The 24,902-nt window shown below is 51.2% G+C and overlaps 2 protein-coding genes across 6 annotated transcripts; one reads left to right on the top strand and one right to left on the bottom strand.

Moving 5' to 3' along the window:
- Nucleotides 1-1,518: 1,518 nt before the first annotated feature.
- MAPK7 (mitogen-activated protein kinase 7) lies at nt 1,519-10,140 on the bottom strand. Of its 5 annotated transcripts, none has more exons than XM_077193262.1 (8): nt 10,009-10,140; nt 9,456-9,513; nt 8,232-8,432; nt 6,849-7,014; nt 4,610-5,739; nt 3,422-3,786; nt 3,210-3,317; nt 1,519-1,733 (listed from the first exon to the last, which is right to left on the bottom strand). In XM_077193262.1, the coding sequence occupies exons 3-8, from the start codon at nt 8,407-8,409 to the stop codon at nt 1,536-1,538; spliced, it is 2,145 nt and encodes a 714-aa protein (XP_077049377.1). In that variant the 5' UTR covers nt 8,410-8,432; nt 9,456-9,513; nt 10,009-10,140; the 3' UTR covers nt 1,519-1,535. The 5 variants fall into 5 exon arrangements, with proteins under 5 accessions (XP_077049377.1, XP_077049378.1, XP_077049379.1 ...); XM_077193263.1 differs by lacking the exon at nt 10,009-10,140 and adding an exon at nt 9,773-9,902; XM_077193264.1 differs by lacking the exon at nt 9,456-9,513 and having other exon boundaries at nt 10,009-10,051.
- Nucleotides 10,141-10,428: 288 nt separating this feature from the next.
- Nucleotides 10,429-20,510, top strand: LOC143696675 (syntaxin-4-like). The gene is made up of 10 exons (XM_077193267.1): nt 10,429-10,509; nt 11,199-11,279; nt 12,128-12,227; nt 12,823-12,897; nt 13,862-13,929; nt 16,104-16,212; nt 17,731-17,807; nt 18,879-19,010; nt 19,671-19,781; nt 20,141-20,510. Exons 1-10 carry the CDS (start codon nt 10,480-10,482, stop codon nt 20,222-20,224), a joined length of 867 nt encoding a protein of 288 aa, XP_077049382.1. The 5' UTR covers nt 10,429-10,479; the 3' UTR covers nt 20,225-20,510.
- The last annotated feature ends 4,392 nt before the right edge of the window (nt 20,511-24,902 follow it).

Below are 24,902 nucleotides of genomic sequence, written 5' to 3'. Positions count from 1 at the left end.
TTGGGTTGGGTCAAGTTGGCTTGGGTTGGATGGGTTGAGTTGACCAACCCAAGCTGGGTGGGGGAGGTGCCATCGTCCCATTCCCACCGCGCCGACCAACGCGACCATAACCAACCACTCCAACCAGTGCCCAGCTGGTTAAACCATCACCAACCAGTGCCCAACTGGTTAAACCATCACCAACCAGTGCCCAACTGGTTAAACCATCACCAACCAGTTAAACCAGTCCCCAGCTGGGTTAACCCTCCATTGACCAGCCTAACCAGTCCCCAACTGGTTAAACCATAACCAACCACTCCAACCAGTCCCAACTGGGTTAACCCTCCATTGACCAGTCCCCCACTGGGTTAACCCTTCATTGACCACTCTAACCAGTGCCCAGCTGGTTAAACCATCACCCACCAGTTGAACCAGTACCCAGTGACGTCATCGATGGCCCAAAAACTCAATCAGCGCCACGATGACGTCATCGATGACCCGATGACGTCATCGGTAGCACAATAACCTCATCGACGAACCAGTGACGTCATCGATGACCTCATCAATCGCCAATGACCTCATTAAAACCTGATCGATGACACAATGACGTCATCGATGACCCTCCCCCACACTTAGATTTTCCCGCCCCGCCGGGGCCCCTCCCCCACCCCCCGAATGGCCCCTCCCCCCACAGCGGGAAGGGGGAGGGGCCTCTCCCCAAGCCCCTCCCCCCATAGGCCCCGCCCTCCTCCCCAAGCCCCTCCCACCACCCCTCCCCCCGCGCTCGTGGTCTGTGATGTCTTTGCTACGAAAGCCATTGCCAAAAACGCAGCCGGCTCCGCCTCTTCTTCCTCCCCTCTTCTTCCTCATCCTCGTCCTCCTCATCCTCCCCGAGGCGCGGGTGGGAGGGGCCCAAAAAATGGCGGAAACCCCGCCCCAAAATGGTGCAAGCTCCGCCCCCAAAATGGCGGAAACTCCGCCCCTAAATGGCGGAAATTCTGCCCCAAAATGGCGGAAACTCCGCCCCAAAAATGGCGGAAATTCTGCCCCAAAATGGCAGAAACTCCGCCCCAAAAATGGCAGAAACTCTGCCCCAAAATGGTGGAAACTCCGCCCCAAAATGGTGGAAATTCTGCCCAAAAAATGGTGCAAACTCTGCCCCAAAAATGGCGGAAATTCTGCCCCAAAATGGTGGAAACTCCGCCCCAAAATGGCGGAAATTCTGCCCCCAAATGGCGGAAACTCCGCCCAAAAATGGTGCAAGCTCCGCCCCAAAAATGGCGGAAACCCTGCCCCAAAATAGCGCAAACTCCGCCCCAAAATGGCGGAAACTCCGCCCCAAAAATGGCAGAAACTCCGCCCCAAAATGGCACAAACCCCGCCCCAAAATAGCGGAAACTCCGCCCCCAAATGGCACAAACCCCGCCCCCAAAAAAGCACAAACCCCGCCCCACAATGGCCCAAACCCCGCCCCAAATGGCACAAACCCCGCCCCCAAAAGGCCCAAACCCCGCCCCACAAAGTCGCGCGTGATCGGCGTCGTTTGTGTCCAAAGTTTAATCCGGGCGGGCGGGGAGGGGGCGTGTCCCGGGTATGGAGATGAGGGGCGGGGTCAGGGCTCGGGGAGGTCGTCGAGCATGGGCGAGCCCAGGCTGAGGTCGCGCTGGAGGCTCTCGAGCGCGGCGGGGCTGAGGCGGTGAACCTCCAGCCAATCGGCCAAGAGCGACGCCGACAGCGGCGCCGAGTCCAAATGGCTGCCGTGGGAAAGGGGAGGGGCCAGGAGACGGGGACACGCCCACGGAGACGGAGGGGAGCCAATGAGAGACAGGACAGGGAGAGACGAGCCAATGGAACAAATAAACACAACCCAATCAACTCAATCCAACTCTATCCAACCCAACCCAACCCAATCAACTCAACCCAATGGAACTCAACAAACCCAACCCAACCCAACCCAACCCAACAGAACTCAACCCAATCAACGGAACAAATAAACCCAACCCAATGGAACCCAACCCAATAAACCCAACTCAACCCAACCCAACTGAATCAATAAACTCAACCCAACCCAACCCAATGGAACCAAATAAACCCAACCCAACTGAACCTGACCCAACCCAATGGAACTCAATAAACCCAACCCAATCAACTCAACCCAACTCAACCCAACCCAACTTAACCCAATACACTCAACCCAACCCAACCCAACCAAGGCAACTCAGCCCAACCCAACCCAACCCAACCCAATGGAACTCAATAAACTCAACCCAACCCAATAAACCCAACCCAACTCAACCCAATGGAACCCAATAAACTCAACCCAACCCAATAAACCCAACCCAGGCAACTCAACCCAACTCAACCCAACCCAACCCAACTGAACCCAATAAACCCATCCCAATGGAACCCAATAAACTCAACCCAACCCAATGGAACTCAATAAACTCAACTCAATCCAATCCAACCCAACCCAATCCAATCCAACCCAACCCAATAAACTCAACTCAGCCCAACCCAACAGAACTCAATAAACTCAACTGAACCCAACCCAACCTAATGGAACTCAATAAACCAAACCCAACCCAACCCAATGGAACTCAATAAACCAAACCCAACCCAATCCCATCCAATCCAACCAAACCCAATGGAGCCCAACCCAACCTAATCAATGAAATTAAACTCACTCCAACTCAACCGAACCCAACCCAACAGAACCAAACCCAACCCAACCCAACCCAACTGAACCCGACCCAATGGAACTCAATTTACTCAACCCAACCCAATCAAACTCAACTCAACCCAACCAAACCCAACCCAATGGAACCCAATAAACCCAATCCAACCAAACCCAACCCAATGGAACCCAATAAACTCAACCCAATGGAATCCAACCCAATGAAACTGAATAAACCCAACCAAACCCAACCCAACCGACCCAACCGACCCAACTGAACCTGACCCAACAGAACTCAATAAACTCGACCCAACAAAACCCAATGAAACTCAACCAATAAACCCAACCCAATCAAACTCAACCCAACAAAACCCACGAAACCAAACCCAACCAAACCCAACCCATCCCAACTCAACCCATGAAATCAAACCCAAGCAAACCCAACCCAAGCAAACCCAACCCAAGCAAACCCAACCCAACCCCCCCAAACCCCCCCCAACCCCCCCAAACCCCTCCCACCCCAGGCCCCTCCCCACCTGTCCTTGGCCTCGCCCACCATGTCGAGCGATTGGCTCAGGAACTCCTCCAGGTCGAAGCCGACGCCGTAACCGGCGCCGCTGCCCTTGGGCGTCACCGGGAACACCGGCGGCAGCGGATCCTCCACCTGCCCGGAAAGGGGGCGTGGCTCTCTCCCAGGGGGGCGTGGCCACTCCCAGACCCCGCCCACTCACCCCCTCCCCCCTTTAAACCCAGCCCCGCCCCCCTCACCTGCGACTTCTGCAGCTGCTGCGTCACCGTGGCCACGTCCGGAGGCTCCGCCCACCCCGCGGGGCCCGGCCACGCCTCGTTGGGCGGGGCGGCGCAGGGGGGCGGGGCCTGGGGGCGGGGCTGGGCGCCGTCGGCCATCTTGGTCCAGCGCTCCAGGAGGTGCCGGTCGTCGTCGGTGAGGACGAGGCCGTGGAGCCCCTCCCCCCGTGGGCGTGGCTCGCGGCGCTCGCGCTCGCGCTGCTTCTTCTCGCGCTCCTTGGCGCGCTCCTGGCGGCGCCGGCGCTTCTCCTCGCGCTCGCGCTGGCGCTCGGCCGCCGTCACCGGCTTGCGGCACTCGGGCGCTTCCGGCGCCGCGCAGGGCGGGTCTGGGGGGAGGGGCCAAGGGGGGGGAGGGGAGGGGTCAATGGGTTGGGTCAAAGTCAACGCGAGTCAAGGCAAGGCAAGCGAAGTCAATGAATTAAAGTTGAGTTGACTCAACTCAACTCAACTCGACTCAACTCAACTTGACCCAACCCAACCCAAATCCATCAGCTCAAAACAACCAAAGTCAACCAAAGTCAACCAACTCAATGAAACCCAACCCAACCCAACTCAACTCAACTCAACCCAACTCAATCAAATCAACCAAATCCAACCCAACTCAATCCCACCCAACCCAACTCAACCAACTCAACTCAATTCAACTTCAATCAACTCAACCCAACTCATCAGGTCAACACAACCAAAGTCAACCAAACTGAACCAACTCAATGAAACTCAACCCAACCCAACCCAATCCCACCCAACCCAACTTGACCCAACCCAACCCAACTTCAATCAACTCAACCAAAGTCAACCAAACTCAACCAACTCAATGAAACCCAACTCAACTCAACCCAACCCAACTTGACCCGACCCAACTCAATTCAACTTCAATCAACTCAACCCAACTCAATCAAATCAACCAAATCCAACCCAACTTGACCCAACTCAACTCAACCCAACCCAACCTAACTCAACCCAACTCAACTCAACTCAACCAAATCCAACCCAACCCAATAAACCCAACTCAACCCAACCCAACCCTACCCAACCAAAACCACTCAACCTAACCCAACTCAAATCAACCCAACTCACACAACCCAACCCAATTCAACTTCAACCAACTCAACCAAATCCAACCCAACCCAACCCAACCCCTCTCCCCACCTTTGCTCTTGTTCCTCATGGCCGATTTCAGCAGCGCCGCCTTCAGCGCCGCCTTGGTGTCGTCCGAGATGGCGCCGTCCCTCTTGGGCGGAGCCACCGCCGGCCCCGCCCCCACCGCCGGCTCCGCCTTCACCCGCGGCGACTCCATTGGGCAGTCGGGGGCAGGGCCGGGGCTGGGCATGTCCACGTCGGCGCACGGCGGCCATGATGGATCGTTGGGCGCGCCGAGCTCGACGCCGACGCCGTTGTCGGCCGCGCCGACCTCGACGTTTCTCCTGCTGACGTCATTGGTTGCATTCACGCTGTTGGCCACGCCCCCCGGCGCCGGCGCGATCTGCCGGCGGATGCCGTCGCGCCGGGCGTGGAAGTCGGCGATCTCGGCCACGATGGCCGCCTTGATCTCCTCCTTGGTGAGCGCCTGGCGGTCGAAGGCGAAGTCGAAGGCGGGCACGCACTCGGGCTCGTCCTCGGGGTCGTGGTACTTGGCCAGGAAGGGGTGGCGCAGCGCCTCGGCCACGCCCACCCTCTCGCGCGGGTCGAAGCGCAGCATCCGGCCCAGCAGCGCCAGCGCCGCCGGCTCGGCCTGGCCGAAGAGGCTCTCCCAGGGCACCGGCGGGCGCGGCGGCAGGCTCTGCACGTAGGCGCGGACGCGCTCGGCGCCGATGGCGGCCATGACGCCCGGCGGGGGCGTGCCCAGCACGGCCATGATGAGCTGGAGCTGGTGGACGTAGTTGCGTCCCGGGAAGAGCTGGCGGCGCCCCAGCATCTCGGCGAAGATGCAGCCGACCGACCACATGTCGATGGCGCGCGTGTAGCGGTGCAGGGAGAGCAGCAGCTCCGGCGCGCGGTACCAGCGCGTGGCCACGTACTCGGTGAGGAAGGGCTTGGTGTGGCGCGGGTCGGCGCCCAGGCCGCGGGCCATGCCGAAGTCGCCGATCTTGAGCTCGCAGTTCTCGTTGACCAGGAGGTTGCTGGGCTTGAGGTCGCGGTGCAGGACGTTGGCGGAGTGGATGTACTTGAGGCCGCGCAGGAGCTGGTAGAGGAAGTAGCGGACGTGCTCCAGGGTGAGCGGCTGGCAGGAGTGGATGATCTGGTGGAGGTCGCTCTCCATGAGGTCCAGAACAACGTAGCTGGGGGGGGGGGGAGGGGCGGGGGGGAGGGGTTGGGTAAGGCGAGGCGATGGGAGGCAATGGGAGGCGATGGGAGGCAATGGGAGGCGATGGGAGTCAATGGAAGTCAACCCAAGTCAATGGGAGGCAATGGAAGTCAATGGGAGTCAATGGAAGTCAACCCAAGTCAACTCAACCCAACCCAACTCAATGAAAGTCAATGGAACTCAACCCAACTCAATGGAACTCAACACAATGAAACTCATCTCAAGTCAATGAAAGTCAATCCAACCCAACCAACCCAACTCAATGAAAGTCATCCCAAGTCAACCCAAGTCAACCCAACTCAATGAAACTCAAGTCAATGAAAGTCAACCCAAGTCAATGAAACCCAACTCAATGAAAGTCAACCCAACTCAACTCAATCCAACCCAAGTCAATGGAAGTCAATGAAACTCATCCCAACCCAACTCAACCCAACTCAACCCAACTCAATGAAAGTCAACCCAACCCAACCCAACCCAACTCAATGAAGCTCAACTCAATGAAACCCAAGTCAATGAAAGTCAATCCAAGTCAACCCAACTCAATGAAACTCATCCCAACTCAACTCGACTCAACCAAACTCAAGTCAAGTCAATAAACACAACTCAACCCAACAAACCCAACCCAACTCAGTCAATGAAACTCAACCCAACTCGACTCAACCCAACTCAATCCAAGTCAACCCAACAAACCCGACCCAACTCAACCAAACCCAGTAAATTTAACGCAACTCAACCCCGAGTCAATCAATTCAATCAACCCAACCCATCTCAACTCAACCAAATCAAACCCAACCCAACTCAACCAAACCCAACCCAACCAAACTCAGCCTAAACCAACTCAATGAAACCCAACAAACCCAACCCAACTCAACCCAACCCACCCCAACAAACCCAACCCAAGCAAGTAAAGCCAACTCAACCCAACCCAACCCAACCCAACCCAACCCAACAAACCCAACTCAACCCAACCCAACTGAACCCAAGTCAAGCAAACCCAACCCAACCCAACCCAACCCAACTCAACCCAACCCAACCCCACTTCAGCCCCTCCCCCCACGCCCCCCGAGCCCCGCCCCCTCTCACACGTTCCGGAACTCTCCGTAGGGGCCGCTGGGCCGCAGGATGTCCTTGATGCCGATGATGTTGTCGTGCTTGAAGTGCTTGAGGATCTTCAGCTCCCGCAGCGTCCGCTTGGCGTTGGTCACCACGTCGAAGGCGTTGGGGATCTTCTTGATGGCCACCTGCTGGCCTGGGGCACACGCGTGCGGCCAGGTGGGTCCCAGGTGTGCCCAGGTGTCCCCAGGTAGCTCCAGGTGTAGCTCAGGTCTGTGCCAGGTGTGTCCCAGGTGGGTCCCAACCACCCCAGGTGTGTCCAGGTGTGTCCCAGGTGAGTGCTAACCCATCCCAGGTGTGTCCCAGGTGTCCCCAGGTAGCTCCAGGTATGATCCAGGTGTGTCCCAGGTGTGTCCAGGTGTGTCCCAGGTGAGTCCTAACCCATCCCAGGTCTGTCCCAGGTGTATCCCAGGTGTGTCTCAGGTGTATCCCAGGTGTACCCCAGGTATTTTCAGGTGTCCCCAGGTGTGTCTCACCCATCCCAGGTGTATCCCAGGTCTATCTCAGGTGTACCCCAGGTGTATCCTGGCTGTATCCCATGCGTATCTCAGGTGTCCCCAGGTGTGTCTCACCTGTCCAAGGTGTCCCCAGGTATTTTCAGGTGTCCCCAGGTGTGTCCCCAGGTTTGTCTCACCTGTCCCAGGTGTCCCCAGGTTTGTCTCACCTGTCCCCCAGGTGTGTCCAGGTGTGTCCCCAGGTGTGTCTCACCTGTCTCAGGTGTATCTCAGGTGCACCCCAGGTGTGTCCCCAGGTATTTTCAGGTGTCCACAGATGTCCCCAGGTCTATCCCAGGTGTATCCCAGGTGTGCCTCACCTGTCCCAGGTGTCCCCAGGTCTATCCCAGGTGTCCCCAGGTGTGTCTCACCTGTCCCAGGTGTCCCCAGGTCTATCCCAGGTATTTTCAGGTCTCCCCAGGTGTGTCTCACCTGTCCCCCAGGTGTGCCCCGGTATTTTCAGGTGTCCCCAGGTGTCCCCAGGTGTCCCCAGGTGTGCCTCACCTGTCCCAGGTGTATCTCATGTGTAACCCAGGTGTCCCCAGGTGTGTCCCCAGGTATTTTCAGGTGTCCCCAGGTCTATCCCAGCTGTGCCTCACCTGTCCCAGGTGTGTCCCAGGTGTCCCCAGGTGTCCCCAGGTGTGTCCCCAGGTCTATCCCAGGTGTCCCCAGGTATTTTCAGGTGTCCCCAGGTGTCCCCAGGTGTGTCTCACCTGTCCCCCAGGTGTCCCCAGGTGTCCCCAGGTGTCCCCAGGTGTGTCCCAGGTGTGCCTCACCTGTCTCAGGTGTATCTCAGGTGTCCCCAGGTCTATCCCAGGTGTCCCCAGGTGTCCCCAGGTCTATCCCAGGTGTGCCTCACCTGTGTCCCGTCTCCGCGCCGAGCTGACCACGCCGTAGGCGCCGGTGCCGATGGTCTCGATGATTTCGTAGTCGTCGCCCACCTCGAAGGTGACGTCGAGCGCCCGCGAGCGCAGCAGCGCCAGCGGCCCCGGGGGGTCCCGGGCCGGCTCCTCGGGGGCGGGGCCGGGCTCGCCCATCGCACCTGGGCAGGTGGGGGCACCTGGGGAGAGCAGAAATCGCCTGGAATGGACCCAAAATTGACATTAAATTGACCCAAAATCCCCTTAAATGGACACACAATGGCCTTGAATGGACACACAATGGCTTTGAATTGACCCAAAATGGCCTGAAAGGGCCCAAAATGGCCTGAAAGGGACCCAAAATGGCCTTGAATTGACCCAAAATGGCCTGAAATGGGCCCAAAATCACCTTGAATTGACCCAAAATGGCCTTGAATTGACCCAAAATCGTCTTAATTGACCCCAAAAATGACATTAAATGGTCCCCAAAATGGCCTTGAATTGACCCAAAATGACCTGAAATGGACCCAAAATCGTCTTAATTGACCCCAAAATCACCTGAGAGGGGCCAAAAATGATATTAAATGGTCCCCGAAATGACATTAAATGGACCCAAAATGGCCTTGAATTGACCCAAAATCCCCTTAAATGGACCCAGAATCGTCTTGATTGACCCCAAAATCACCTGAGAGGGACCAAAAATGACATTAAATGGACCCAAAATCCCATAAAAGCACCTGGGCAGGTGGGGGCACCTGGCGAGGGCAGAAATTGCCTGAAATGGGCTCAAAATGGCCTTGAATTGACCCAAAATCGTCTTAATTGACCCCAAAATCACCTGAGAGGGGCCAAAAATGACATTAAATGGTCCCCAAAATGGCCTTGAAATGACCCAAATTCACCTTAAATGGACCCAGAATCGTCTTGATTGACCCCAAAATCACCTGAGAGGGACTCAAAATGACATTAAATGGACCCAAAATGGCCTTGAAATGACCCAAATTCGCCTTAAATGGACCCAAAATGACCTGAAATTGACCCAAAATGGCCTTGAATTGACCCAAAATCCCATAAAAGCACCTGGGCAGGTGGGGGCACCTGGCGAGGGCAGAAATTGCCTGAAATGGGCTCAAAATGGCCTTGAATTGACCCAAAATGGCCTGAAATGGACCCAAAATGACCTGAAATGGACCCAAATTCACCTTAAATTAAACCAAAATCACCTGAAAAGGGACCTGGGGGGGGCGACTCAAAATCTCCTCAAATGGACCCAAAAATCACCTGGAGGAGTCAAAAAAATCGTCAGAAAGGGACCCAAAATCCCCTGAAATGGACCCAAATTCTCCTTAAATCAGCGCCAAAAAAAATCAACTGAAAATGACCCAAAATCGCCCAAAAAAGGACCCAAAAATCACCCGGGAGGAAGCAAAATCAACGGAAAATGACCCAAAATCCACCCAAAATTGACCCAAAATCTCCCGAAAGGGACCCAAAATCCCCTTAAAGGAACCAAAAACTTCCTTAAAGGGACCAAAGTCACCTGAAATGGACCCAAAATCGCCTTAAATGGCCCCAATATCATCCAAGAGGGACCCGAGGACCCCAGAATTCCCTCAGAGGGACCCAAATTCCCCTAAATTGACCCAAAATCGCCCGAAATGGCCCCAAATCCCCCCTGCTCCCCCCCCCATTGGTCCCTCCCGTTTCCCTCTCCCCCCCCCCCGGGGGTCGCAATGGGCGGGGCCGTTGCCATGGCGACCCCCGCGAGCCGCTCACCGCTCCCGCCGAAACCCGGAAGCGGCTCCGCCCCAGGCCACGCCCCCCTCTCCGTGGTTTATGGGAAGCACTTCCGGCTCGTCTCTGTGGTTTGCGGGAGGACTTCCGGGTGTCTCCATGGTTTTTCGCGGCGACTTCCGGCTCGTCTCTGTTGTTTTAGAGCTTTTCCGGTTTGTCTCTACGATTTTGGAGGTCTTCAGGTTCATCTTTATGATTTTTGAGAGACTTCCGGTTTATCTCTATGGTTTTGGAAGCATCTAGCTCATCTCCGGGGTATTTCCGGTTAATTTCCGGGTTTTCGCTATGATTTCCGGTTGGTCTCTATGATCTTGGAGGACTTCCTGTTGGTCTCTATGGTTTTGGAGGACTTCCGGTCGGTCTCGATGGTGCTGGAGGACTCTGAGGCCTCTCTATGGTTTTGCCTGTGGGTGCTGCGCATGCGCGGCGCGGCCACTTCCGGTTGTATCCGCCATGAGGGACCGGACGCGGGAACTGCATCAGGCGAGAGGCGAAAAAATGGGGAAAAAAGTGCAAAAATCGGGAAAAAGAGGAGGAAAAACGGGAAAAGGAGCCCGGGATCGGAACCGGGGACCCCGAAAATGGGGGAGAAGTGGCGGAAAATGGGGAGAAAGAGGAGAAAAATGGGGGAAAAGAGGCGAGAAATGGGGAAAAGGCCTGAAAATGGCGGAAAAGGGGAAAAAAGGCCAAAAATGGAGAAAAAAGGACAAAAATTGGGGAAAAGGAGCACAAAAATGGGAAAAGGAGCCCAAAATCGGGATCGGGGATGTGCAAAATAGGGGGAAGTGCCAAAAATGGGGAAAAAGCAGAAAAATGGGGGTAAAAATCCCAAAAAATGAGGAAAAAATCCGCAAAATTGGGAAAAATAGACCAAAAAAAATGGAGAAAAAACCCTCAAAAATGGGGAAAAAGAGCACAAAAATGGGAAAAGGAGGCAAAAAATGTGGAAAAGGGGCCAAAAATGGGAAATTTTACCCCAAAATGAAGAAAATGAACCCAAAATTGGGGAACTGGAGGCGAAAAAGGGGGAAAACCGTCCAAGAATGAGGAAGAATTTGGATTTTTTACCCTAAATCCGGAATTTTTTCCCGCCAAATTTTGGATTTTTGGCCCAAATTTTGGATTTTTTTGGCCCAAATCTGAGATTTTTTCCCCCAATTTTCCCTTCCCAGGTCTCGGACTCGGACTCGGAGGGGGAGGGGCCGTGGGGGGAGGGGCGGCTCCTCAGCCCCCAGGACCCCGCCCTGGCCCAGGTGGGTCCCGCCCCTTTTGCATCTCATTTGCATCTCATTTGCATCTCATTTGCATCTCATTTGCATCTTGTTTCCCCTCTCCTGGTTCTGGCGGGGTTCTCTTGTGGTGTTACCGCGATAGAACCGGTCCCTACTGTGATAGAACTGGTTCCTATCGCGATCTGACCCCTTCCTATCGCGATATCCCTGTCCCTATCACGATACGGGGGCGCTGTCGTGATTTAACCCCTTCATATCACGATATAACCAGTCAATATCACATCATAACCCCTTCATATCACGATATAACCCATGGGTATCACGATATAACCTGTCAGTATCACATCATAACCCCTTTATATCGCGATATAACGCCTTCATATTCTGATATAACTCATTGATATCACGATATAAGCCATCGATATCATGATATAACCTGTCCATATCGTGATACGACCAGTCAATATGACATCATAACTCCTTCATATCACGATATAGCCTGTCCATATCGCGATATACCCCATCCATATCATGATATATCGTGCCAGGGGCGCCGTGTCCGCGTGTCCCTGGGGGCACTGGCTCTGTCTGATGCTCTATATCACGATATAACCCATGGATATCCCAATATAACCCATCCATATCACGATATATCACAACAGGGGCGCCATGTCCACGTGTCCCTGGGGGCGCTGTCCCTTTGTAACCCCCTATATCACGATATAACCCATTGATATCGCGATATAACCCATTGATATCACGACAGGGGCGCCGTGTCCGCGCGTCCCTGGGGGCGCTGGCCCTGTGTGATGTTGTATATCACGATATAACCCATTCATATCGCGATATATCCATTGATATCACGACAGGGCCGCCGTGTCCGCGCGTCCCTGGGGGCGCTGGCCCTGAAGGCGGCGGCGCTGGAGCAGCTCCAGGAGAGAGCCCTGGGAACGCCCCTCCCCCCTCCTGGTGAGTTTGGGGGAATTTGGGGAAATTTTGGGCAATTTTGGGGAAATTTTGGAGAGAATTTGGACATTTCTGGGGGAAAATTTGGGAGGATTTGGTGGAATTTTGGGGGGAAAATTTGGGGGAATTTTGGGGCAGTTTGGGGGAAATTTTGGGGGAAATTTTGAGGCATTTTGGGGGAGAATTTTGGATGAATTTGGGCAATTTTGGGACCAATTTTTGGGGAATTTTTGAGGGACTCTTCAGGATTTTGGGGTGAATTTTGGAGGAGAACTTCGGGGAAGTTTTGAGTGAATTTGGGGCATTTTTTGGATGATTTTTTTGGGGAAAATTTGGGGCATTTTGGGGAAAATTCTGGGGGGATTTGGGGAGATTTTAGGACAATTTTGGGGAATTTTGGGAGATTTTTGTGGAAATTCAGGGGAGTTTGGGGGGAGAATTCTGGGGGGGTTTTGGGTGAATTTTGGGAGATTTGGGGAGGAATTTTTGGGGTTTTTTGGGTGAATTTTGGTTGGATTTTTGTGCCAATTTTCAAGGAATTTCTGTGTAAATTTTGGTTGATTTTTTGGGTGAAATTTCCCCATTTTTGGGTCTGCAGAGCTGCAGGAGGAGCTGCAGCAGCTCCGGGACGAGATCCAGGATTTGACCCGGGAGATCCAGGGCGGGCTCAGAGGTAACCCCAAAACACCCCAAAATTACCCCAAAAAATCCCTAAAATTACCCCAAAAAATCCCCAAAATTACCCCAAAAATAACCCCTAAAACACCCCAAAATTACCCCAAAAAATCCCCCAAAATTACCCCAAAAATTGCCCCAAAAATTACCCCAAAAAATCCCCAAAATTACCCCAAAAATAACCCCCAAAAATCCCTAAAATAACCCCAAAAATAACCCAAAAATTACTTCTATAATAACCCCAAATCACCTCAAAATTACCCCAAAAAATCCTTAAAATAACCCCAAAAATAACCCCAAAACCAGCCCCAAAATTGCCCCAAAAATAACCCCAAAATTACCCCAGAAACAACCCCTAAAACAACCCCCAAAACACCCCCAAAATAACCCCTAAAATAACCCTAAAATTACCCCAAAATTACCCCTAAAATAACCCCAAAACACCCCAAAACTAACCCCAAAATAACCCCCAAAATCCCTAAAATAACCCTAAAAATAACCCAAAAATTACTCCTATAACTCCTCAAAATTACCCCAAAAATAACCCCAAAACCCCCCAAAATTACCCTAAAAAATCCCTAAAATAACCCCAAAAATCCCTAAAATAACCCCCAAAATACCCCAAAATTACCCCAAAAATGCCTAAAATTACCCCAAAAATAACCCCTAAAAGACCCCAAAAATATCCCAAAAATCCCTTAAAATTGCCCCAAAATTACTTCCAAAAATCCCCAAAAAATCCCTAAAAATGCCCCAAAAATAACCCCAAAAATGCCCCAGAATTGCCCCAAAAATCCCCATTTTCCCAATTTTTGGGTTTTTCCCAATTTTCCCATTTTCCCCAATTTTTGGGATTTCCCCAATTTTTGGGATTTCCCCAATTTTTGGCTTTTTCCCAATTTTGGGATTTTCCCAATTTTTGGGATTTTCCCAATTTTTGGGTTTTTTTCCCCATTTCCCAGCCCTGGCCCCACCCAAGGAGGACGAGGAGGCCCCGAACTCCATTGGGGCTCGGCTCAGGCGGACCCAGGTCGGGATTTGGGGCAAATTCCGGGGATTTTGGGCAATTTTGGGTTTTTTAGGGAATTTTTGGGGGGAATTTTGGGGACTTTGGGGCAAAATTGGGGAAATTTTGGGGGGAATTTTTGGGAATTTTGGGGGGAATTTTTCAGGGATTTTTTTGGTAAATTTGAGGGAATTTTGGGGGCAATTCCAGGGATTTTTGGGTAAATTTGGGTGAATTTTTAGGGTTTTTTAGGACGGTTTTGAGGGGAAATTCTGGGGTTTTTTGGGGGGATTTTGGGGTGAGTATGGGGGATTTTTGGGAAAATTTGAGGGAATTTTGGGGGAAATTCTGGGGATTTTGGGTGAATTTGGGGAATTTGGGTTTTTTAGGGGATTTTGGGGTGAATTTGTGGAAATTTTGGGGATTTTTCTGGGGCTTTTTGGGGTTTCCTGGATGGGATTTTGGGTGGGTTTGGCTGAATTTGGCCATTCCTGGGTGGATTTTATGGGGATTTTTGGGGATTTTGGCCATTTCTGGGTGGATTTTCCTCATTTTAGGGTCGATTTTTTGGGGGTTTTGGGGGATTTTGGGGTTTTTGGGGTGGCCCTGATGGATTTTGGGGCCCCCTGAGTGGGATTTTGGGTTGATCTGGGTGGATTTTTATCGGGATTTTGGGTTGATCTGGGTGGATTTTCGTGGGGATTTTTGGGGATTTTGGCCATTTCTGGGTGGATTTTCCTCATTCCTGGACGGATTTTTTGGGGGTTTTTTGGGGTTTTGGGTTTTTTGGGGTGGCCCTGACGGATTTTGGGGGTCCCTGAGTGGGATTTTGGGTTAATTTTGGCTGGATTTTTATCGTGATTTTTGGGATTTTGGCCATTCCTGGGTTCATTTTATGGGGATTTTTGGGGATTTTGGCCATTTCTGGGTGGATTTTCCTCATTTTAGGGTCGATTTTTTGGGGGTTTTTGGGGATTTGGGGGTTTTTGGGGTGGCCCTGACCGATTTTGGGGGTTCCTGAGTGGGATTTTGGGTTGATCTGGGTGGATTTTCATGGGGGTTTTTTGGGATTTTGGCCATTTCTGGGTGGATTTTCGTGGGGATTTTGTGGATTTTGGCCATTTCTGGGTGGATTTTGGCCACTCCTGGATGGATTTTTTTGGGGTTTTTTGGCATTTTGGGGTTTTTGGGGTCGCCCTGACCGATTTTGGGGGTTCCTGAGTGGGATTTTGGGTTAATTTTGGCTGCATTTTCATGGGGATTTTTGGGATTTTGGCCATTCCTGGGTTCATTTTTTGGGGGTTTTTGGGGATTTTGGCCATTTCTGGGTGGATTTTCCTCATTTTAGGGTTGATTTTTTGGGGTTTTTTTGGGATTTTGGGGTTTTTGGGGTGGCCCTGACCGATTTTGGGGGTCCCTGAGTGGGATTTTGGGTTGATCTGGGTGGATTTTCATGGGGATTTTGGCCATTCCTGGGCAGATTTTTTTGGGGATTTTTGGGGATTTTGGCCATTTTTGGGTGGATTTTGGCCATTCCTGGACGGATTTTTTTGGGGTTTTTTGGGATTTTGGGGTTTTTGGGGTGGCCCTGACGGATTTTGGGGTTCCCTGAGTGGGATTTTGGGTTGATCTGGGTGGATTTTCATGGGGATTTTGGCCATTCCTGGGTTCATTTTTTGGGGATTTTAGTGGATTTTGGCCATTTCTGGGTGGATTTTCCTCATTCCTGGATGGATTTTTTTGGGGTTTTTTGGCATTTTGGGGTTTTTGGGGTGGCCCTGACCGATTTTGGGGGTTCCTGAGTGGGATTTTGGGTTAATTTTGGCTGGATTTTTATCGGGATTTTGGGGATTTTGGGTTGATCTGGGTGGATTTTTTTTGGGATTTTTGGGGATTTTGGCCATTTCTGGGTGGATTTTGGCCATTCCTGGACGGATTTTTTTGGGTTTTTTGGGATTTTGGGGTCGCCCTGACCGATTTTGGGGCTTCCTGAGTGGGATTTTGGGTTAATTTTGGCTGGATTTTTATCGTGATTTTTGGGATTTTGACCATTCCTGGGTGGATTTTTATGGGGATTTTGTGGATTTTGGCCATTTCTGGGTGGATTTTCCTCATTCCTGGACGGATTTTTTTTGGGTTTTTTGGCATTTTGGGGTTTTTGGGGTGGCCCTGACGGATTTTGGGGGTTCCCACCCCAGCACGGGCTCCTGGCCCAGCAGTTTTGGGGGCTCACGGGGTCCCTCCAGGCCGCCCAGGGCCGCTACCGCCAGCGCAGCCTCCAGAGGCTCCAGAGGCAGCTCCAGATCGGTGAGAACCCAAATTTGGGGGGGCCCCAAAAATTCTGGGGGGGTCCCAAAAATTATTTTGGGGTTTCTGGATCATTTTGGGGGGGTCCTGAAGAATTTCGGGGGTTCTGGAAAATTCTGGGGAGGAGGGAAAAATTTGGGGGCATTTTGGGAAGTTTGGGGGGAGAGCGAAAATTTGGGGTTCCTGAATTTGGGGGAGGTCCCAAAAAATTTGGGGGGGTCCCAAAAAATTTGGGGGGGTCCCAAAAAATTTTAGGGGGGTTGTGAATAATTTTGGGGGGGTTCTGAATAATTTTGGGGCAGTTTGGGCAAAATTTGGGGTTTTTGGAAAGGTTCAGAATGAGGGAAAATGGGAGGGGGGGCCCCAAAACTTTTGGGATCATTTTTGCATTTTCTGGGTCCCATTCCCCAATTTTGGGGTCCCTCGTTCCAATTTTTGGGGTTCCTGAACCAAATTTTGGGGTTTTTTCCTCATTTTTTGGGTCATTTCCCAATTTTGGGGTCTTTTCCAATTTTTGGGGTCATTTCCCTCATTTTTGGGGTCTCTGATCACAATTTTGGGTTTTTTTCCTCATTTTTGGGATCATTTCCTCATTTTTGGGGCCATTTCCTCATTTTTGGGGTTCCTGAACCAAATTTTGGGGTTTTGTCCTCATTTTTGGGGTAATTTCCCAATTTTGGGGGTTTTCCCCTCATTTTTGGGGTTTTTTTCCTCATTTTTGGGGCCATTTTCCTCATTTTTGGGTCAAATTCCCCATTTTTGAGTCAAATTCCCCATTTTTGAGTCAAATTCCCAATTTTGGGCTTTCTGGGCCCGTTTTTTGTCATTTTTCCCGATTTTGGGGTTTCTGGGCCCGATTTTGGGGCGATTTTCCCGATTTTGGGGTTTCTGGGCCTGGTTTTGGGGCGATTTTCCCAATTTTGGGGTTTTTGGGCCCAGTTTTTGTCATTTTTCCCGATTTTGGGGTTTCTGGGCCTGGTTTTTGGGCAATTTTTCTGATTTTGGGTCAAATTCCCAATTTTGGGGTTTCTGGGCCCGGTTTTGGGGTGATTTTCCCAATTTTGGGGCGATTTTCCCAATTTTGGGGTTTCTGGGCCCAGTTTTGGGGCAATTTTCCCAATTTTTGGGCGATTTTCCCGATTTTGGGGTTTCTGGCCCCGTTTTTTTTAAAATTTTCCTGATTTTGGGGTTTCTGGGCCCGATTTTGGGGTTTCTGGGCCGGTTTTTTGTAGTTTTTCCCAATTTTGGGGTTTCTGGGCCGGTTTTTTGTCGTTTTTCCCAATTTTGGGGTTTCTGGGCCCGTTTTTTGTCATTTTTCCCAATTTTGGGGTTTCTGGGCCCGGTTTTTTGTAAATTTTCCCAATTTTGGGGTTTCTGGCCCCGTTTTTTTGTCGTTTTTCCCAATTTTGGGGTTTCTGGCCCCGTTTTTTTGTCGTTTTTTCCCGATTTTGGGGTTTCTGGCCCCGTTTTTTTGTCGTTTTTCCCATTTTTGGCTGAATTGTCCCCGTTTTGGCGCAGCCGGGCGCCCGCCCCCGTCGCAGGAGGAGCTGGAGGCGATGCTGGAGCCGGGCCAGAGCCGCGTCTTCGTCAGCCACGTCCGTTTGGGGCCAGAAACCGCAAATTCGGGGCTTCCGGGGCAAAAATCGGCATTTTCGGCATTTCGGGGGGGTTTGGGGGAATTTTGGGGGTTTTGGGGAGGGTCCCAGGGGGATTTTGGGGTTGATTTTGGGGATCTTGGGGCAAAATTTTTGGGTTTTTTTGGGGTGAAATTTGGGGATTTTTGGGCTTTTTTTTGGTTTTTGAGGGAATTTTGAGTTTTTGGGGGGAATTTTGGGGTTTTTGGGGGGGATTTGGGGAGGGTCCCAAGGGGATTTTGGGGATCTTGGGGCAAAATTTTGGGGTTTTTTTGGGGGGCAAAATTTGGGGATTTTGGGGCTTTTTTTGTTTTGTTTTTGGGGGATTTTTGGGGTTTTTGGGGAGGATTTTGGGGAGGGTCCCAGGGGGATTTTGGGGTTGATGTTGGGGATCTTGGGGCAAAATGTTTTGGGGGTTTTTTGGGGCAAAATTAGGGGATTTTGGGGGATTTTGGGGGATTTTGGGTGATTTTTAGGGTTAATTTTGGGGGATTTTTTGGGTTTTGGGCTGGAAATTTTGGGGGTTTTTTAGCAGCACTTGGGATTTTTCTTCCCCTCTCGGGCTCCGCTGATTTTTGGGTGAAATTCCCGCCAATTTTTGGGTGAAATTCCCATTGATTTTTGTGTTAAATTCCCATTTTTTTGGGGTGCAATTCCCGCTGATTTTGGGGTGCAATTCCCGCTGATTTTGGCTTCAATTCCCGCTGATTTTTTGGGTTAAATTCCCATTTTTTTGGGTGCAATTCCCGCTGATTTTTGGGTGCAATTCCCGCCGATTTTTGGGTGAAATTCCCGCTGATTTTGGGTGCAATTCCCGCTGATTTTCTGGGTTAAATTCCCATTTTTTGGGGGTGAAATTCCCATTGATTTTTGGGTTAAATTCCCATTTATGTTGGGGTGCAATTCCCGCTGATTTTTGGGTTAAATTCCCATTTTTTTGGGGTGAAATTCCCATTTATTTTGGGGTGCAATTCCCGCTGATTTTTGGCTTCAATTCCCGCCGATTTTTGGGTGAAATTCCCACATTTTCAGGTCCTTCCCCCGCTGTCCGCGCGGGCCCTGGACGAGGCCGGGCAGCGGCACCGGGAGCTGCAGCGCCTGGAGCGGGGCCTGAGGGAGCTGGGGGAGCTCTTCCAGCTCCTGGGCAGCACCGTCGAGGCCCAGGTTGGGACTGGGAGGAGAAAATTCGGTGGTTTTGGGTGAAAAAACGGCGATTTTAGCTCAAAAAATAGGGATTTTACGGCTAAAAATGTGAATTTTGGGGGTAGAAATGGGACTGGGATGGATTGGTTTGTACTGGTTTATACTGGTTTATACTGCGAGGGACTGGGAGGAGAAAGTTTGGTGGTTTTGGGTGAAAAAATGGCAATTTTAGGTCAAAAAATGACGATTTTATGGCGAAAAACGCGAATTTTAGGACAAAATTGGTGATTATGGGGTAGAAATGGGACTGGTTTGTACTGGTTTGTACTGGTTTGTACTGGGAGGGACTGAGAGGGGGCTGGGGTGAACTGGGAGGAGAAAATTCAGTGGTTTTGGGTGAAAAAAACGGCGATTTTAGGTCAAAAAAACGTCAATTTTACGGCAAAAATGGCGATTTTGGGGTAGGAAACGGAGATTTTGGGGGTGAAAATGGGACTGGTTTGTACTGGTTTATACTGGGAGGGACTGGGGTGGAACTGGGAGGGACTGGGATGAGCTGAGAGGAAAAACCCGCGGATTTTGGGTGAAGAAATGGCGATTTTAGGGCCAAAAATGCTTTATACTGGTTTGTACTGGTTCATACTGGTTCATACTGGTTCGTACTGGTTTGTACTGGTGCAGGGTGACGTCATCGACCGCATCGAGCTGCAGGTGCAGCACTCGGGGGCGCACCTGGAAAAGGGGCGGGGCCACCTGCAGGGGGCGGGGCAACGGCAGAAGGCGGCCAGACGGGTAAATGGGAGTTTGTACTGCTTTGTACTGGGAGGGACTGGGAGGGACTGGGAATGGACTGGGAGGGACTGGGACAAACTGGGAGGGACTGGGAGGGGTAAAAAGGGGAACTGGTTTGTACTGGGAGTTACTGGGATGGATTGGTTTGTACTGGGAGGCGTTTGGGAGTTACTGGTTTGTACTGGGCCTTACTGGGAGCAGGCCCCAAACTCCCAGACCAGGCCCAGCCTGCTCCAAACCGCTTTAAACCGCTTTAAACAGCTCCAAACTGGTTTGTACTGGTCCGGACTGGTTTGTACTGCCCCAAACTGGTCCGTACTGGTTCATACTGGTTTATACTGGTTTATACTGGTCCGCAGAAGCGCATTGCCCTCGCCGCCTGCGCCTCGGTCGCCATCTTGGTCCTGGTCGCCATAGTGGCCGCCTCAGTGGCTTCCGGGTAGCTCCGAGCCCCTCCCATTGGCTGCGGCGGCTGCCAATCGACGTAAACCCCACCCTCCGCCGCCTCCCATTGGCTGGGGGTGACATCGCGGCGCCGGGAGGAGAAGCCCGCCCTGCTCGGCGGTGATTGGGCGGCGGCGGTGTCAGTCAAGCGGCGCGCGGTTTTTATTGGTTGGTGGTGATGCAATGGTGGTGGCGGGGGGAGCTCCGCCCCGCGGCGGTTTCTATTGGCTGGTGGTGACGTCACCGGCGAGTAAAGCACTTTTCAGCCCAAAAACGGCCCAAAAAAGCCCAAAAAATAAAAAAAAAAATTCCAAAGAAACAAAAGCAGGTGAGAATTGTGTCACAAAACCCCAAAATCCAATAAAAACCCCGCGGGTTTCAGCCAAAAAAAGCCAAAATTCAGAAAAAAGCAACACCAAAAAATGGAAAAGTGATGAAATGGACCCAAAATTTTGGGTTTTTTTCACAATTTTCACCCCTCGAGTTCAGTTGTTCACAAAAGTCCCAAATTTGTAAAGATTTTCACAAATGCTGGAGCCCAGAGGGTCCGAAATTCACTGAATTCTCCCAAAATGCCCCCAAAATCCCGAAAAATGCAAAAAAAGTCATCCAAAAATCTCAAAATCCCCGAAAATTTAAAAAATAAAAATCCTCAAAAATCTCCCAAAATTCTTTCAAAATCTCCCCAAATTCCTTCCCAAAATCTCCCATATTCCCCAAAAATAAATTAATAAAAAAATTCCATGAGTTCCTTCCAAAAATCCCCAAATTCCCAAAATTTCCAAGCCCCCCCAAATTCCCTCAAAAAGCTCCCAATATCTCCCCAAAATCCAAAAAAAAAGCCAAAAATCTCCCCAAAATCCCTCAAGAAATCTCCAAATTCCCCCTCAAAATCCTGAAAATGAAATAAAATTTAAAAATTAAAAAAAAAAAAAAACAAAAATTCAAAAAAAATCCCCAAAATTTCCCCCAAGAATCCCCCAAAAAATGCCCTTAAAATTCCCCAAAAATCCCTGAAAAATCCCGGAAAATTAAAATAAAAAATCCCCCAAAATCCCCAAAAAAAATTCACCAAAAATCACGAAAAAAAATCTCAAAAAATCCCCCCAAAAATTCCTTTAAAAATCCCCAAAAATCCCTTTAAAAATCCCCAAAAAATTCCTTTAAAAGTTCCCCAAAAAATTCTTAAAAAATCCCCCAAAAATTCCTTTAAAAATCCCCAAAAAATTTCTTTAAAAATCCCCCAAAAATTCCTTTAAAAATCCCAAAAAATCCCTTTAAAAATCCCCAAAAAATCCCTTTAAAAATCCCCAAAAATTCCTTTAAAAATCCCCAAAAATCCCCCAAAAATTCCTTTAAAAATCCCTAAAAATTTTAAAATCCCCCAAAATCTGCAAAAGTCCCCGAATTCCCCCCAAAATCCCCGAATTCCCGCCAAAATCCGGCCCCAAATCTCCGAGTTTTGCCCCCAAATTTTCCCCCTCCCTTTGCCAGGGGGCGGGGCCCGAATGAAGGGGCGGGGCTTGGCGGGAAGGGGGCGTGGTTTAAAGAGAAAGGGGCGTGGCCTGAGCCACATCCGGCCCCGCCCCCTTCGCCCCCCGAGCAGAACCTGAGGGGACCCGAGGATGGTGAGGGGGGAATTGGGGCAAAACTGGGGGATTTTGGGAAAATCTGGGGGAGTTTCAATATTTTGGGGGAAATTTGGGGAATTTGGGAATTTTGGGGGAGTTTGGGGAATTTTGGAGGATTTTGGGGGGAATTTGAGGGAAATTTGGGGGGGATTTTGGGATATTTGAGGGGGAAATTTGGGGGAAAATTTGGGCGAGTTTGGGAAAATTCGGGGGAATTTGGGGAAGATTTGGGGGAGATTTTGGGGGGGAATTTGGGGGAATTTTGGGACATTTAGGGGAAAATTTGGGGAGTTTTGAATATTTTGGGAGGAGTTTGGGGGAAATTTGGGGAATTTTGAAGGATTTTGGGGGAGAATTTTGGGGAAAAATTTGGGCGAGTTTGGGAAAATTCGGGGGAATTTGGGGAAGATTTGGGGGAGATTTTGGGGGGGAATTTGGGGGAATTTTGGGACATTTAGGGGAAAATTTGGGGAGTTTTGAATATTTTGGGAGGAGTTTGGGGGAAATTTGGGGAATTTTGAAGGATTTTGGGGGAGAATTTTGGGGAAAAATTTGGGCAAGTTTGGGAAAATTCGGGGGAATTTGGGGAGGATTTGGAGGAGATTTTGGGGAGGGAATTTTGGGACATTTAGGAAAAATTTTGGGGGAAAATTTGGGGGAAAATTTGGGGAGTTTGGGGGGAATTTTGGGATATTTTGGGGAAAAATTTGCGGGAGTTTGGGAAAATTTGGGGAGGATTTGGAGGAGATTTTGGGAGATTTGGGGGGGGATTTTGGGACATTTAGGGAAAATTTTGGGGGAAAATTTGGGGAGTTTTGGATATTTTGGGGGGAGTTTTGGGGGGGAATTTTAGGGATATTTGAGAGGGAAATTTGGGATGTTTTGGGGGAAAATTTGGGGAGGATTTGGAGGAGATTTTGGGGGGAATTTGGGGACATTTAGGGAAAATTTTGAGGGGGAAATTGGGGGGAAATTTGGGGAATTTTGGGGGGAATTTGGGGGGAATTTTGGGACATTTAGGGAAAATTTTGGGGGGAAAATCTTGGGGATTTAAGGGATTTTTGGGACGGATTTGGGGGAGATTTGGGACATTTTGGGGGATTTTGAGTGAATTTTGGGGAATTCGGGGGTTTTAGGGACATTTTTGGGATTTTTGTGGGAATTTTTGGGGGATTTTGGGTAAATTTGGGGGGGGGGGGTTGGGGGGAGATCCGGGGAATTTTGGGGTGAAAATTCGGGATTTTTTTCTGAGCGTTTTTTGGGGGGGATTTTGGGTCCATTTTGGGTCCATTTTGGGCCATTTTGGTGCCGCCCCTCCCCCCTCCCCCCCCCGCAGAGGATGTGGCCGGGGGGGGGAGGGGCGGGGACACCTCGGGGACATTTTGGGGGTGACACCGGAAGGGGGGGGAGGGGAGGTGACAACGGGGGGGGGGGGGAGGGGCGGGGCCACCCAAAAATGGCCAAAAACGGCCAAAAATGGCCAAAAATGACCCCGAACCCCCCTAAAATCACCTTAAATGTCCCAAAATTGTCCCCAAATTGTCACTGAATGGCCCCAAATAGGCCCCAAATCCCCCCAAAATGTCCCCAAATGCCCCAAATGTCCCCAAGTCCCCCAAAATCTCCCCAAAAATTCCAAATTCGTCCCCAAAATGGCCCCCAAATGCCCCAAACGTCCCCAAAATGCCCCAAACTCTCCCCAATTTATCCCCAAAATGGCCCAAAATCCCCAATTTTTCCCCAAAATGCCCCAAATGGCCCAAACATCCCCGATTTGTCCCCAAAATGCCCTAAAGTCCCCGATTTTTCCCCAAACCCCCCAAAAGTCCCCAAAATGCCCCAAACGTCCCCAAAATGCCCCAATTTCCCCTAAAATGCCCCAAACGTCCCCCATTTTTCCCCAAAATGCCCCAAACTGTCCCCAAAATGCCCCAAATTGTCCCCAAAATGCCCCAATCCCCCCAAATTGTCCCCAAAATGCCCCAAACGTCCCCAAAATGCCCCAAACGTCCCTGATTTGTCCCCAAAATGCCCCAAACGTCCCCGAAATGCCCCAAAATGCCCCAAACATCCCTGATTTGTCCCCAAAATGCCCAAATTGTCCCCAAAATGCCCCAATTTCCCCTAAAATGCCCCAAACGTCCCCGATTTTTCCCCAAAATGCCCCAAAGTCCCTGATTTGTCCCCAAAATGCCCCAAAGTCCCTGATTTTTCCCCAATTCCCCCCAAACTGTCCCCAAAATGCCCCAAAATGCCCCAAATCCCCCCCAAAATGCCCCAAATGTCCCCAAAATGCCCCAAATCCCCCCAAAGTCCCCGATTTGTCCCCAAAATGCCCCGAAATGCCCCAATCCCCCCCAAAATGCCCCAATTTCCCCTAAAATGCCCCAAACGTCCCTGATTTTTCCCCAAAATGCCCAAATTTCCCCGAAATGCCCCAAACATCCCTGAGTTGTCCCCGAAATGCCCCGAAATGCCCAAATTGTCCCCAAAATGCCCCAAACTGTCCCCAAAATGCCCCAATCCCCCCAAATTGTCCCCAAATTGACCCAAACGTCCCCCAAATGCCCTTGACGTCCCTGATTTGTCCCCAAAATGCCCCAAACGTCCCCGATTTTTCCCCAAAATGCCCCAATCCCCCCCAAAATGCCCCAAAATGCCCCAAATCCCCCCCAAAATGCCCCAAAATGCCCAAATCCCCCCCCGAAATTCCCCAAAATGCCCCAAATTCCCCCCAATTTCTCTCCCCCCCCCAGGTGCCGCTGCCCCTCCCCCTCCTGGCCCTGCTGGCGGCCACGCCCGGCCCCGCCCGCCCCTCCCCCCCCGAGTGCCACCACGCCCGCGGCTCCGCCTGCGCCCGCGCCAGCCCCGCCCCCGGCATGGCCGCCCTGGGCCGCGGCTTCGACGCCACCACCATGGAGATGGCACCGGGGAGGGTCCTGGAGATCCACGGGGACACCCACGGGGACACCTGGGATGGCACCTGGGACACCTGGGACACCCACGGGGACACCTGGGATGGCACCAATGGGGACACCTGGGGGGA

The sequence above is a fragment of the Agelaius phoeniceus genome, chromosome 37 (assembly GCF_051311805.1).
Source record: "Agelaius phoeniceus isolate bAgePho1 chromosome 37, bAgePho1.hap1, whole genome shotgun sequence".
Lineage (NCBI taxonomy): Eukaryota > Metazoa > Chordata > Aves > Passeriformes > Icteridae > Agelaius > Agelaius phoeniceus.
The sequence above is the reverse complement of the archived record's forward strand: the minus strand, read 5'-3'. Positions and strand labels throughout refer to the sequence as shown.